At 40.8% G+C, this 15,035-nt stretch overlaps 1 protein-coding gene across 2 annotated transcripts in view; it reads left to right on the top strand.

The window, feature by feature from the left end:
• Window positions 1–7,573: 7,573 nt before the first annotated feature.
• The window catches only part of LOC127582465 (phospholipid phosphatase 2-like), a 90,978-nt gene continuing 83,516 nt past the window's right edge, over window positions 7,574–15,035 (top strand). The window contains exons 1-2 of one of the 2 annotated variants that reach the window (XM_052037745.1): window positions 7,574–7,783; window positions 7,913–8,006. In XM_052037745.1, coding sequence (XP_051893705.1) covers window positions 7,952–8,006 — 55 coding nt within the window. In that variant the 5' untranslated portion in view covers window positions 7,574–7,783; window positions 7,913–7,951. Of the gene's footprint in view, window positions 7,816–7,912; window positions 8,007–15,035 lie in introns of both variants that reach the window. The other variant, XM_052037743.1, reaches the window with a different exon arrangement.

The following is a 15,035-nucleotide window of genomic DNA, read 5'->3' as shown; positions in this document are numbered from 1 at the left end:
TGTGTTACAATGTTTTAATTTGGACTTGACTTCCACATCAGAGACTGGATTCTCCTTCATCAATGACACCAAACTCAGGGATGGCTGACAGATGGAAATGAGGTGTCCTGAAGGGAATTGTCCTCAGCACAAAGTGATTAAGAGATGAAGAGACAAACCAAAGCAAATGGAAACCCAAGGACACATCATAAGTCAAAAGAAAAGCCCATCTAATCCTCCTGGACATTTTAAAAAGGAAAGAAACTTGCCTTCTGATCTCAGGTCCGTTTTCCAGCTTTCTCTGGTGGGGAAATCTGTCTGGATTTCTCATTCAATCTTGGGATTAAAATGGTAGCTGTCTTCCTAATCCACTGAGTCAAAGTCAGGCTCTTCTGTCATGTGGATAATTTGGATAAGTACACAGATAGGAGGGGGTTTAGAGGCATATGGGCCAAACGCAGGCAAATGGGACTAGCTTGGTGGGCACCATGGTCGGCATGGATGAGTTGGGCCAAAGGCCTGTTTCCATGCTGTATTACTCTATGATCGTGACTCTATGTGGTAGGTGTCCTGCGCACCTGCTGAAAATAGTGGTTTGAAATGCAATCCCACATCAGGAAGACAATGAGATCTGAGAGGGATGAGTATTTGCCTTGATTTCAATTGCCCACAGTTACTTTGGCAGGACTAAAATCAGGGCTGTTGTATTAACATATTCATGAGAATCTGGAGCTGAAGCAATGCCAAAGAGAAACAGCAAGAATCTGAATTTCTTGTAAAAAAAACTGCATAATCTGCAGTATGTTCCATTCAATTCCAATTGCCAGAAACCTTTAGTATTTTCCATTAGCAAAATGTGCCATTATTTTTTATGTTCTAATATTCCCCTTTGGTAATCCTTTTCAAGTCTAAGCCAAATCACAATTTACCTGTCATTATAATGATAGTTGCTAATGAGTTAATTCATTCTGCCAGTTCATCTACACTCTTTACAACTCCTCCACTTTGTCAAGCTATTCTTTTTAGCACAAATAATACTTTTCTGCTTGGAGAGATTAATGAGAGGACTGAGCCAACGTCAATCCAGAACAGATATCACTCTGGCAGACAGCCCTATCTTGAATCCAATCATTGTTTACTTATGCAAGTGTTCCATCTGTACAAACCCTTCATATCTCGGGTCATGTTGAGCTTTCTCTGCCACTACTGTGTTTACCGGACTGATTTTTTTCCAGCACTAACAATAACAAGCTGTCAGCCTTGATTCAATGGCAGAAGGTTGTGGGTTCAAATCCCAGTCCTGAGATTTGAGCACTAAATCTAGACTGGCATTCTAGTGCAGTACTGAGGGTGTACAGCAACATCAGTGCTGTCTTTCAGATGACATGTTAAACCAAGACCCTGTCTACCTGCTAGATGGACATAAAAGATCCCATAGCACTAAGGATGAATCACCGCTGACCGGTAATTACAATTTAAACAATGTGCCAATGGGAATTTTGCAAACTTGCTGTGCGTGTACTGCTCACTGTGTTTCCTGTAATACAATAGTGTTTACACTTCAAAACTACTCATTGGCTGTAAAATATATTGAGATACACTGAAGCCATGAAAGCTGTAATTTAAATACTAGTCTTTCTTCACTGCCATCATTATCAACATGATATGTATGATGTGATATCCCAAAACAAACCATTATCTTAAATAAAAAGCTCTGATTGCTAATGGCTTGTTTTGGTGCAACAGTAGAGATAGAAATAAGTAGCTTTGTGACTTGAGTGAGTTTAATCCATAATCTGGGTGAATTTAGGATCGTGGCTAAATTGGTCCGACCCTCCCTATAAGTGCTCTACAAAAAGGTTTGCATTGTACAGGGAAGTAGTTACATATTCCATGAACTTGGAGATAGAAAGGAAGCTAGGGATTGAATAATATATCAGCTGATGATTATGGTGTAATCAACATTTATTTCATATTAGTAAAGCATGATTTCATCTATCACTTTTCCTCCCTCCTCCCACACTCCCTCATTTTCCTTTGCTAGTGAAAGCATGATACCAATCCCTCTGTATATTATCTCAGACAAGTGTTTGACACGATGCAGAGATGAGTGGACAGACTGACACCAGGGCTGAAAAGGGTTATTGGTAATTTATGAAGACAGATTGCACGGAATTAGTGTGCATTCTTCAGAGTGTAAAAGGTAAAGGGTGACCACACTTAAATTTTTTAAATGATTCATGGATTTGGTAAAATGGATTAAGAGAAATTATTTTCTTTAGTGGGGGAGTCCTAAACAAGAGGATATAGCCTTAATATTGAGTTTTAGAGCTGATCTCAGGAAATTCTTGATCCCATAAAGGATGGAAATGTAAAACTCTCTCTCACTAAGCAGCTGTTGATGCTGATAGTCAAGTGGCCTTGAAGGCTATGGAACTAAGGCTGGTAAACGGGATTAAGATGCACATCAACCATGATCTGAATTCATAGTGGGGTTGAATATTCCACTCTTGTAACAACATTCATGCAAGCAGGTCAGGGCAATGGATACCAGCTGAATACTTGTCTGTAGAGGGCATTAGAGCCAAGCTTACTCCTGTAAATTTTCTCGCAAGAATCATCGGTTAGTGAACAAAAGTGACAACTCTGGCATATCCTCCTCTTTATCCCAGAAGTATTGAGACAATTGTGGCAATTCAAATGTTACCTGAACTCCAATCAGTTAACTCAAATGTATGCAGAAACCCAATGTTCATCACTTCGCTCAAAAAACAATGGGAGCCTCCTCTTCAATTGGTAAATGGTAATTGGTTTATTATTGTCACATGTACTGAAGTACAGTAAAAAGCTTTTGCTCGCTTGTCATCTAGTCGGATCATTCCATATGCAAGTACATTGAGGTAGTACAAAAGGAAAACAAAACAATGCCGAATATAGTGTTACAGTTACAAAGAAAGTGCAGTGCAGGTAGACAAATAAAGTGCAAGGGCCATGACAAGTTGGATTGAGAGATCAAAAGTTCATCTTTATCGTATAAGAGGTCCGTTCAAGAGTCTGATAACAGCTGGATAGAAACTGTCCTTGAGCCTGGTGGTGCTTGTTCTCAAGCTTTGGTATTTTTTGCCCGATGGAAGGGGGAGAAGGGAGAGTGGCCGGGGTAGGAGGAGTCCTTGATTATGTTGGCTGCTTTCCTGAGGCAGCGGGAAGTGTAGATGGAGTCAAAGGAGGGGAGGCTGGTTGTTGTGATAGACTTGGTGGATTTACATTAATACGTTTAAGGAGCCTAAATTCACCTAATGTTATTCACCTTAATGTCACCTTATTTCAGCTGCCCATAAAACCCAGACAATAATTTCCTTTTGGGACTAATGTCTATGCACGAGAATGATGAATAAAACGTTTAACTTACCCTTATTGTGCTCACTTGCCACCAATTCCAGGTCAGGTTTTGTTTCTCAGAGCTGCAGGAAGTGAGGTGCCTGCAAAGAATGTGCTTCTCCTCTGATTGCAAGGGCCATTTTATTTTTAAATCAGATGTGGTATAGAACATAAGTTCCAAATTTCCGCTAATATTATCATCCTCGCAAGCAGAGCTATTTTAGTATATAGCTGTCACTTCAACACAGGTCTTTTCCAGTCCTAAACATCCCCCTAACTCTCCTTGGCGCCTTTCTGAGGAGTCTGCTTCCCTGTCTATAAGCTGGAATAGGAAATTTCCTGAATTCTAATTATAACTGCATGATTCACATATGAACAATAACAGATAGGAAATGGTTAATTCCCCACCTTCCATCAAAACCAAACCCTTTGGGAGACTATTCATTGTTTAGCAACAACTCATCATAATGAAGCAGAACATTTTGTGACTGGGCAGGTTACTAACATTTCCCTTAACCGAAGCAAGTTCTTCACAATCTCATCACCAATTTGGTTGGGATACCTTAGGAGAAGTAAATGTGGGTGTATGTGCCTGTTAAGATCAGCAGTGCCACTGACACTTCCCCAGTGTATCACACAGCACAGTGTAGAATTACATGGGATATGTTAGCACAGAAATGGACCATTCTGTCTAATCAGCTTATCGAAGTGTGTATTATATTTTCCATCCTTTATCATGGAACTCTATCAGTAGAATCCTCTGTTCTTGTCTCCCTTAAATGCACCAATATATTTGCACTCATAAACACCACTCGGCTTCTGGAATTCAGATGTAGTTTAAAATGCGTTACTGCTATAATATTTGTAAATCTAACACAAATGACTGAGGGTGAATTTTTACACCTTGTCTCAACCCTCCCCATGGTAGTGAGCTCTGTGTTCTTACCGACCTTACATTTCTGGCGACTGTCTTACATTGATGGTTCCTGATTTCAATTTTCAGATTTGGTACAAGGTTGGAATATCTTCACTATCTTTAAATTCTGTCCTTCTGGTAAGAAATCCTATGAGTAAACAACAAAGTGTTCTCAATGTGAATAGACATTTAAAATAAATCTCCATCTACTCTGACACAATCACTTCCCCCAAGCTCAGGTGATAATCTATCGTCTTGACCTACATACATGTCCATCTCCAGAACCACCCAATTTAATGGCATGTCAGATGAAATTAGCAATTTGGGGACCATTTGTATCACACTGGATGTTGTGTTAACCTGTGGGCTTTGCACTCTTTGTCAGAGCAGAGCAAAGAGTTCAAGTAAGGCCTATGATGCCAGCAGAATTGGGCTTCATTCATCTGTTTAAGCTACATTCTTCCGAAAAGGAAGAGAATGTTAAGCACTGAAGTTCTTACACCAATAAATCTTTGTTTTTTTTTATGCTGTAACCTTCATCAGCACATTACACTCTTTAGATGTTACAATGATGTAATATCCAGAAAGACCAATAGTGATAGAAGCTAAACTAGATAGAGTCAACAAAATACTGCAGCTGTTGTAAATCTGAAATAAATCAGAAAATACAAGCAATACTCAGGCAGCGTAAGTAGAAAGAGAAACAAGTTTAATATTCCATGTTAATGATCTTTCATCATTACAGCTATGTCTACTCCCATATTTGATACCACTCACATACTTCCATATTTACAGGTAATGGTCACTTTGCCTCTTCAGAAAAATTCTAGTTATACCATGGTTTGTCTAGGGAGCCACAAATTCCACACTAGTGAATCCCAGCTGGAAATTTTAATTAGCCTTGTTGTGTTCAGATTGGTCATTATTACTCAGAATTAGGCCAGGGTCTGTTTATTTAATAATCCCTGGATCTGGTCAAACAGGCAACTTTCACAAGGGAATGGAAGCCCAAAAAGATACCAGTGAATATTGAGAAAAATGGCATCACTGAGGAGTGTAGTTACATTGTTCAACATTGTGGGTATACAAATAGGATATATTTTAGACAAATTCTATGGCAATGATGGTTTATCAGTCCAGAATGAGACAATAGTGTGTTAGTTCTAGTTGAACTGAAAAGACCCAGTCACCTTTGTGAATACAGAAAGATGATTAGCATTGCTGCTCTGAAGTCAATTTTTGCTATAAATTACAAGTACTCTTCACTACAACCTTTCTTGCTGCCAATACCACAAAAACAGGTGGTGAAAAAGGTTGGAATTATCAGAAAAGAAATAAAAAATTTCAAGAAGCAGTAACTACTTGTTCAAGATTGATAACCATAATATTGTGTGAAGTCTAAATTTTCCTCTTGTTATATTATGACTCTTTTTGACAGGGTAAATCCAGCATCCATCCTGGCTATGGAAGATCAGAGGTAACATAGACCAGGAGATTCAATGGAGATAGATGGATCATGTATCTCTGGAGTTGTAGGTGCTGGCAATGGAGACATGACAGTGGAGAAATATGAGCTAACAATCGGTCTTTTGAAAGCAATGCCAGCAAAGACTCTAACCACTGTTTATGGATGATTTTAAATGACATTTTTGGATATGTAAGCCATTAAAGTCATCTGCAGCAGGGACATCTGGGAACTGACCATTTGATTCTTAGCTTCCCTCCCCTCTCCCCTCCTCCCTCCTCCCCTCTCCCCCCTCCCTCCTCCCCCCTCCCCCCTCCCCCCTCCCCCCTCCCCCCTCCCACCTCCCCTCTCCCCCCTCCCTCCTCCCCTCTCCCCCTCCCACCTCCTCCCCTCTCCCCCTCCCCCTCCCCTCTCCCCCTCCCCTCTCCCCCTCCCCCTCCATGGTGGCACATGTTGCAGGATGGTTAGACGCCAAACATCGAAGAAGGGATCTTTTTAAAGAATACAAATGTATTTACATAGCACATTTCACATCCTCAGGGTATTCCAAAGAAATCATAGCAAAGAATTGTGGCTGCTGTAGTTTCCTAAAGCACAGAATCATATAGTTTATATATAGCACAGGAGACCATTTAGTTCCACACCACAAAAGGTTGCTGTCAACTCATCATTCCTCACACACTAATTATTTCCTTCTCTTTGGGCAACTGAATCCAGGTCTCCTGGGTGAAAGACAGAGACATGATGCCAATGAAGAACATAGCAATCTTCATTAAAAAGTTCAATTGAAATGTTTAGCACAAAATGTGGACATTCTGCTCAATGATGTCCAGGTATCCAATGTAATCCTACCTGTCAAATCTTAATCACAGTTTTGCAAAGTTGGTAATTTCCAATTAAATAATTCATTTGTTTTTAAGAATGAATGTTGGCTGAAACATCAATATATTCTATATGAATAGCACCAAGGGATCTTTTATATCCAAAGGGAAAGTCTCATCCAAAATTGCAGTACTTATCGTGTGGTTTTTCCTCAGTACAAAATTATCTAAACAAAAACTGGATAGGTGCTTGAACTGCTAAATCTTGGGAGTAGGGGAGAAATGATGCCACTGGGGAGAGAATGACACTTAATCAAATCTCTAAATCCACACAGATCACCTCCTTAGGTGAAAGCAAATTAGAAAGAAGGGATAATTGGTCTGACGTGCAAACATTACTCAGATCTTAAAACCATGCATTATATTCATATTTATGCATTTTTTTATTTTGAAACAGTAGTGTTTATTAGAAGTGCTTTATAATACAGCTGAGCAAGCGCTACAATATAGAGTGTACAATACAGCGCAAAACTATTACCCGCCCCTGGAGGAAGAGTACAACTAGCATGAGGTGATTTAACATAAATCCATTTAAATATGCACAAATAGGATACTACAATAGGCACAAATGCAATGAGACAAGAAGTCGTAATACGCCAGAAATATGTCTTGCAAATATTGCTTTAAACACACGGCAGTTTAAAAAAAAATCTGCCGTAGCAGTACGGCCATTAAATACTATTAAACAGCGCGTCGTCTGACAACCTTGTTGTAGTCTTGCAATTGTTTCTTAAAATGTTTGTGATGAGTTAAGCGAAATTTGACAAAGCTTTGTTTCAGAAAGGTATCAGCGAAGGGTGAGCTTCCCTGGCGCCGAGAGGAACCTGTACGTTTGCCAGGTCTCCACAGCCACGCTCAGCCCTACTGCCTTTCCCACACGCACGCACACTGAATCGGGAAGGGATTGGATCCAACTGGAGTTGCATTAATTAATTCATTGCCCTTTTTTTCCTCCCCTCTGGTAGGGGGAGGAGAGCAGGAAGAGAACAAAAGCAAAGTGGTTGTTGGCGAAGACAACGCGGCGTGAGTTGTTCTTGCTCGGTGCGTCAGTAATGAATAGGTCCGGCCCCTCTCCTGGTGAAATTGACCAACGACGCTCAGAGAAGGAAGTTCGGGCTATCGGGAAAAGTCCAAACTAGTCCGTGTCGGTGCAGATCGAGACAGGTACTTGGATTCCGGAAGAACTCGAAATTCAGGTTGCTGGCTTTTATTTTGCGTCGTTGTTCAGTCTCGGGGTTGCACGTTTTAAATCTTTCGAGCGTGTTTTTAAATATGTGCGTGTGTAATAAATAGGTTCAAGAAAAGGGGAGAACCTGAAGTTCCAATCGCAAGATGTTTGAAAAAAGAAATATCTTCGTGCTGGTGGATGTGCTGTGTGTGGTTGTGGGTAAGTTTCCTTGAAGTTCCTGCATTTCTCTTTGCCTCAGCAGTGACTTGTGGGGCTAATTTCTCGGTGGAAAGTATGTGGTCGCCGGTGCTCCAAAGACTTTGCTGTTTTTGACAAAATAATTTTTTTTTGTTTTGAATTTTTTTAAAAAAAATTGAGGATTGGACCGGTTGTGGGCGCTCTGTGTAAAGATTCGAAAGAGATGCTCAAGCAGTGAATTTTAAATACTTTTAATCTCCCACCTCCTTGTGGCAGAAGGCGAGCCTTATTTAAAGACACATGGACACAGCCGGAAGATGCAGCGTACTCTCGGTTTTGGCAGGATTTAGGCTCCCACCAGCACGGAGGACCCATGTGCATTTTGCATACTCTTATGGGATCTTCCATTCAGAACAGAGCTGGATCTTGTTACTTTATGAACATTGTGTTCAGTTCTGGTCACCTCATTATAGGAAGGATGTGAAAGCTTTAAGGAGGGTGCAGAGGAGATTTCCCAGGATGCTGCCTGGATTGGAGAGCATGTCTTATGAGGATAGGTTGAGCGAGCTGGGGCTTTTCTCTTTAGAGGGAAGGAGGATGAGAGGTGACTTGATAGAGGTGTACAAGATGATAAGAGGCATAGATCGAGTGGACAGTCAGAGACTTTTTCCCAGGGCGACAATGGCTAACATGATGGGACATAATTTTAAGGTGATTGGAGGAAGGTATAAGGGGATGGCAAGGGTAAGTTTTTTACACAGAGAAGTGGTGGGAGCATGGAACGCACTGCCCGCAGAGGTTGTGGGGGCAGATACATTAGGGACATTTAAGAGACTCTTACATGAATGATAGAGAAATGGGGGCTATGTAGGAGGGAAGGGTTAGATAGATCTTAGAGCAAGATAAAATATCGGCACAACATTGTGGACCGAAGGGCCTGTACTGTGTTATAGTGTTCTATGTTCTATAACAAGAAGGATGTTTGACCCCCTCGGACAGCTCCATCAGTTAACAAGATTAACACACACAAAGTGCTGGAGGAACTCAGCAGGTCAGGCAGCATCTATGGAGGAAAATAAACAGTTGACATTTTGGGACCTTTCATCAGGACTGCCCTTATCCTTTCCAGTCCTGCTGAAGGGTCTCGACCTGATTTGTCAACTGTTTATTTCCCTCCATGGATGCTGCCTGACCCGCTGAGTTCCTCCAGCATTTTGTGTGTGTGTGTTGCTTCAGATTCCAGCATCTGCAGAATCCCTTGTGTCTCCATTCAACAAGATCATCTTCTTATCGCTACTTTCCTTCAATAGCCCCATGTTCCCTTAATATCCAAAAATATAATAATCTTGAATATACTCGGTGACTGACCCTCTACAGCTTCATGGACCCAGATTTGAACCGGACCTTGGATGTTGTCTGTGTGTAGTTTGCATGTGTTTGCAGCTGGTGTGTGGGTTTCTGCTGGGTGCTCCATTTCTCCCCACATCCCAGAGATGTACTGCTTGGCTGAAAGGTTGTTTCGTGTTAAAGAGCCAAGTAGGAGATGATGGGTGTGTGGAGGTGATAAATTGCAGGGCTAGAGCGGAAAAGGAAAGGGGAGTGGGACAGATGGGATTGCTGTGGGTTCAATGGACTGAATGTGTTGCAATAAGTAAATGCTTTTAGCTAGAGAATTCCAAAGGTTCACTACCCTCTCAGTAAAGAAGTTTGGACATAGTCAGCGAGTCCTACAGCCCAAGGAAGCTAGTTGCATTTGCCCATGTTTGGCCCACATCCCTCTAAACCTTTCTTATCCATGTCCCTGTCCAAATGTCTTTTAAATGTTGCTATTGTACCGACCTCAACCACCTCCTCTGGCAGCTCGTTCCACTAAAGTTTCTTCTCATTTCTGCCTTGAATGGCTGACGCTTTATTTTGAGACTGCTCCTTTGTTCCAAGCACTCCAGCCCCATCATCTACCTGAACATTTTCATTCTACACTGTCATGTTCTGTCAGGATTCTTAAGAGATTAAGAATTCTTTATTAGTCACATGTACATCAAAACACACAGTGAAATGCATCTTTTGTATGTTTAGTGAGATCACCTATCATCCTTCAAAACTCGAGAATATAAACCGAGTTTGCTTAATCTCCCTTCATATGACAATTACCACTCTACCCTTGGTTCCAGGAAAGAAACTGGTGAAGCTTCTCTGCAGTTCCCCCTTTGCAAGTATATCCTTCCTTGGATAGGAAGACCAAATGGATACATGGTATTCCAGGTGCAGCCTCACCCAGGGCCCTATATGATTGCAATAGATGTCTTTTTTACTTGAGTCTTCATGCAATAAAAGCCAATGTACCTAACTGGTTGCTGCATTTGCATGTTAACTTTCAGTGATTTTATATTCTGTGAATGTATCTATGGCTATTTAATAGCTGTTGACATCAAAGGCCACCTCCTGACTTAAATTGCTTTAATCCATGCATCTTTTGGTGGGGTGAGGGAAGGATTACTAGTACCTGTATTAGCGGCTGCTACAGTAGTTCAAATATATTTAAGTTTTGAAGTACCCATGGATGGCCACATGTTCTGAGATGTTGTAAAAATGGGCAGATTTGGATCCATGAATCCAATCTTGCTTCAAAAGATAAGTTTGGTTTTTCATGTGTCCATGATTTTGTAGCTGTCACCAGGTGGTGTTGATTCTGGAATCCCATGTACACAAATACATGAATTATTAGAATGGATGCAACAATGCCTGCTAAAACGATGCTTAGAGCATGCTCGCAGGTACTCTCTTGAGAATCTCTTTACCACACCTCCTCCTCACCACCCCCTCTCCCCACACTTGAATGACTAAAAATGCCCTTAAATGTTCTGCCTCATATGGGGGTTGATCTTTAATCTATTCATTCTTAGCTACTGGATGTTATTACAAGGCCAGGTATTTTTGCCCTTCAGAAGGGGGTGTTAACCAACCTCCTTGAACTGCTAAGGTGCTGTTAGATACAGACGTCCAGGATTGTAATACAACAAAGATGAATCAACTGGACTCTTTGCTTTGTATGTTGTTCTGTGGCAGCAGCATCCACGCAGGCAAACGGAGGTTACTCCTTCGCACTCCTGATTTGTACCATTTCTAACTTGGTCTGTTTTCCATTGTGGCATTTTGGATTTTTGCCTGTAGCTGCAGCAGAACAGCCAATAACAATACTTAATAGTGGCCACAGCTATTTATTACATCAATGTTATTGAACACGTGTTTAATATTGGGACCAGGTTTGCAATCCCAACTTCAAGGCCTGAGGAATGCCATTAAAGCACATCTAGGATTAGCACAGTGCCATATTTTCAATCTATATTAAATTGAAGTATTGTTCTGTGTCTGAATACAAGTGGGATTTGGGGTTGAACAGCAAATAGATGAGATGCAAATATCCTGCACTTTGTGATTATAAAACCTCCACATAAGATCACGTTTGGCTGTCTCAGAATTGCAAATGAAATGTGTGAACAAATTGGCAGTTATATCCAGTGGCAGTATAGAAATTTGGGTGCAAAAGCTAAGATCTGTGGATGTGGGTCTTGGAGAGGGGCATTGAGGTTTGAGGCTGATGGCACAGAACCAGCTTTTTTAAAAAAGAAGTCATGGCTTGTCATTGTATACCTGACCTTCAAGTATTCAATGTTATATAGATCAGTGAATGATCAGTGGGTCTCTTGTACAATAAAGATGAAGGCTTAAACACACGGTCTACCTCATTGTGACAGTTGCAGCTTATTGTCTACCTGCACTGCACTTTCTCTGGAACTGTGACACTATATTCTGCATTCTGTTATTGCTTTTCCCCTTTGTACTACCTCAATATACTTGTGTTTTGAAATGATCTGTATGCAAAACAATGTTTTTCACTGTACCTCGGTACATGTGACAATAATAAACCAGTTACCAAAATCACAAATCCTTTAATGGCCAGCATCAATGTGTCAAATGTTTAGGGCAAAATAATGTCCATCTGCTTTAAGAGTTGGCACATGATAATGCAGTCATCGAACTGTTACTGTCAATGAATCTTTCATGTGAGTTCATCTCCTGGCATTCTGTGCCATGGTTACATCTGATCTCCAGGGTATTCAGTACAACATGGCTTGTTAGCGATAGAATCGAAATTTATGATAACCTGTATGGAAGTGTCTGGTGTAGCAAAGCTGGACTCTCATTTAATGCTTTCTTTGTTGCATTCCTCCTCAAGGACTTTCAGCACTTTTTTGCTCTCGATTAATGCATTACAAGGAGTAACCTACAAGTCCTGTGGATTGATAACCTATTTCCTTAACTGTACTGGCATTAGAAATGCTACTGCAAATTTTAAAAATCTTTTCGGGCCAATGTATTGCGTGACACCCTTGATTTAATAGAGGCAGAAAATATAAATACAATGTTGCAAGAAGATGATGGATATATCATCCTGAGGAGCTTTGGGCACCCCTTTGTAAGAAGGAATTAAAGTCAGATATTATGTACAGGGCCAATTCAAAAGGTAGTCAGCATTTGAGGAGGTAATTTATATATTGGTTTAATTGTGTGAATAGGGAGACTTTTTTCACAGTTTATATTGACTCCTAACATGAGCATAGAAGATAGGAATGGGAATAGGTCACCCAGTCCTTCAATCCTACTCCACTGTTCCATATGATCATGTGATCCTCTGTCTCAGTTCCATAGTCCCAGTCCTTTCTGATTTACCCCCTCCCCCAATGCTCTTTGTGCTCCTTGATCTAAGATTGTTAAAAGTGGGTTGAGAGAGGGCCACAAGAAATTGTGTAGACTAGAAATTCATTGGCTGGGAAGTGCTTTGGGATGTCTTGAAGCATTTGAGAGGCACCGATTAAATGCAAGTCTTTCACAAATTATTTTGCCACTGAGGCATCCCTTTAAGGGAGAGAATTGTGCTCTAATTTAAAATGCAAGGGCCCAGAGCAGACAGCAAGGCAGTTGTGCTGTTGGTACTGGTTTATTATTGTCCCAGGTACCAAGATGCAATGAAAAGCTTATGTTTGCGTACCATCCAGGCAGATCATTCCATACGTAATTACACTAAAGTAGTAAAAGGAAAAACAGAATTTAGTGCTGCATTTACAGAGAAAGTACAGCGCAGGTAAACAAATCAAGTGTAAGGGCCACAACGAGGTAGACTAGGAGATCAAGAGTTCATCTTTAGTATATGAGAGGTCTGTTCAAGAATCTGATAACAGTGGGATAGAAGCTGCCCTCAAGTCTGGTAGTTCATGCTCTCAAGCTTCTGTATCTTCTACCTGAGGGGAGAAGAGAGAATGACCGAGGTGGAAGGGTCTTTGATTATGTTGGCTGCTTTCCCGAGGCAGTGGGAAGTGTAGACAGAGTCAGTGGAGGAGAGGCTGGTGTGCATGATGCACTAGGCTGCATTCACAACTCCCTGCAAGTTCTTGCAGTCTTTTTTGACTGCAACAGCCCTTTGCTGTGACATCGCAATCACTATTAGCTAGATGGTTTCCTTCTGTGAATGTTTCTCACTTGTGTTCTATGTTGAAGTGATGCAGTATATTATCTGTGTTCTGCTATGTACTGGCAGTATCCCATTCAGTGGTGGGATGTGTCTTGTGTATTCATGGGTAGTGGAAAACATGAATAGTTCCGACTAGAAACCCCTAATCAGCTCAACGATATTTAATAAACCAATGTGGAGAGCTTTACAGAAGCAGCAAACAAAACAACAACAAGAGCTCTAACCAAATCTAATAATATTAGGCTAATTTTCCTATTCACATGATTTGCTACGAGGTTAAGCTTCAAATAAAAGTTTGCAATTTAAGTGACTAAGATCTTTTGTTAACGGTACAGTTGTAAATGCAACTGTTTGAAGTTAGAGGAGATGTATTGCACGTTAAGATTGGGAAGGTCAGACTCTCAGTAGTAACTCATCATAGCCACTACTGACCTTGTTCTTCACAAATCTCAGCATTTTAAGTGGGGAACTTTTAGCAGCAAAAAGATAAAACTCTAGATTTTCATGGCAACTATCAACAGTACTGCAAATAAATTGGTGAGTCAGTTTAGCAGCACCACATTATAACAATCTAATAAAACTGCCTGTATTTCCTGGTTTGCTTGTGCTTATGGACTGTGTGCAGTATTCTGACATGCATTACAAAGCCATTGAACATTTTATTGCTTTGGAAAATGGATGTTTTTAAAAAGTGCCTTTCTTCTCTCTTTCATGATATCTTGCAAATCATGAGTCAATTTTGTGTATAATGAAGTCCCACAAATGGGAATGATTTGTTCTATTAATGGTGAGTGACAGTGAATGCAGGATAACTCACTTGCCCTTCGTTGAATAGGAGACCACGGGGGCTTCTGGCATTAGACTAGAACCCACAGTCTTCTGATTCAGGTGAGAGTGCTGAAGACTGAGCCACAGCTGACACAGATTATGTGGAAACTATTTTAGAGTAACAAATGTCCTAAAGAGTTGGAGACTTGAAGTAGGTCAGGCAGCATCTGATGGTACCTTCATACTTCCATCAATCATCTTCAGGAAGTTTGGACCTCTTATTTACTCTTCATGGTTTTTACTGTAATTCTGCATAAAGAGTTCATCTGGTGGTTCTGCATGGACTCCCTGTTCCCACTGGTTAATCCTTACATTTATTTGGAGGGCACATATTAACAACCAATATATCATGAGCTTTCAGTTTAACATCCAGTTAGTTTTACAAGTTCCATAGTTGTTCAAGGTGCCTCTTGGTACTTCCTGTATCCTCTACATCAGTGAGACTCAACACAGATTGGGGAATTGCTTTGTCAAGCACCTTTGACCTATCTGCCAGAAGACCTAGGATCTCCCAGTGGCCAGCCATTTTAATTCCACTTCCCATTTCCACACTGACATATCTGTCCATGCCTCCTCTGCTGCCAAGTTGAGGCTAAATGCAGATTAGAAGAACAACACCTCCTATTCCGTTTTGGCAGTCTCCAATCTGACAGTGTCAACATTGATTTCTCTAACTTCAGGTAACCACTTCC

This window comes from Pristis pectinata, chromosome 24, assembly GCF_009764475.1.
Source record: "Pristis pectinata isolate sPriPec2 chromosome 24, sPriPec2.1.pri, whole genome shotgun sequence".
In the NCBI taxonomy this organism is placed as follows: Eukaryota; Metazoa; Chordata; class Chondrichthyes; order Rhinopristiformes; family Pristidae; genus Pristis; species Pristis pectinata.
This window is presented reverse-complemented; position numbering and strand designations above follow the sequence as displayed.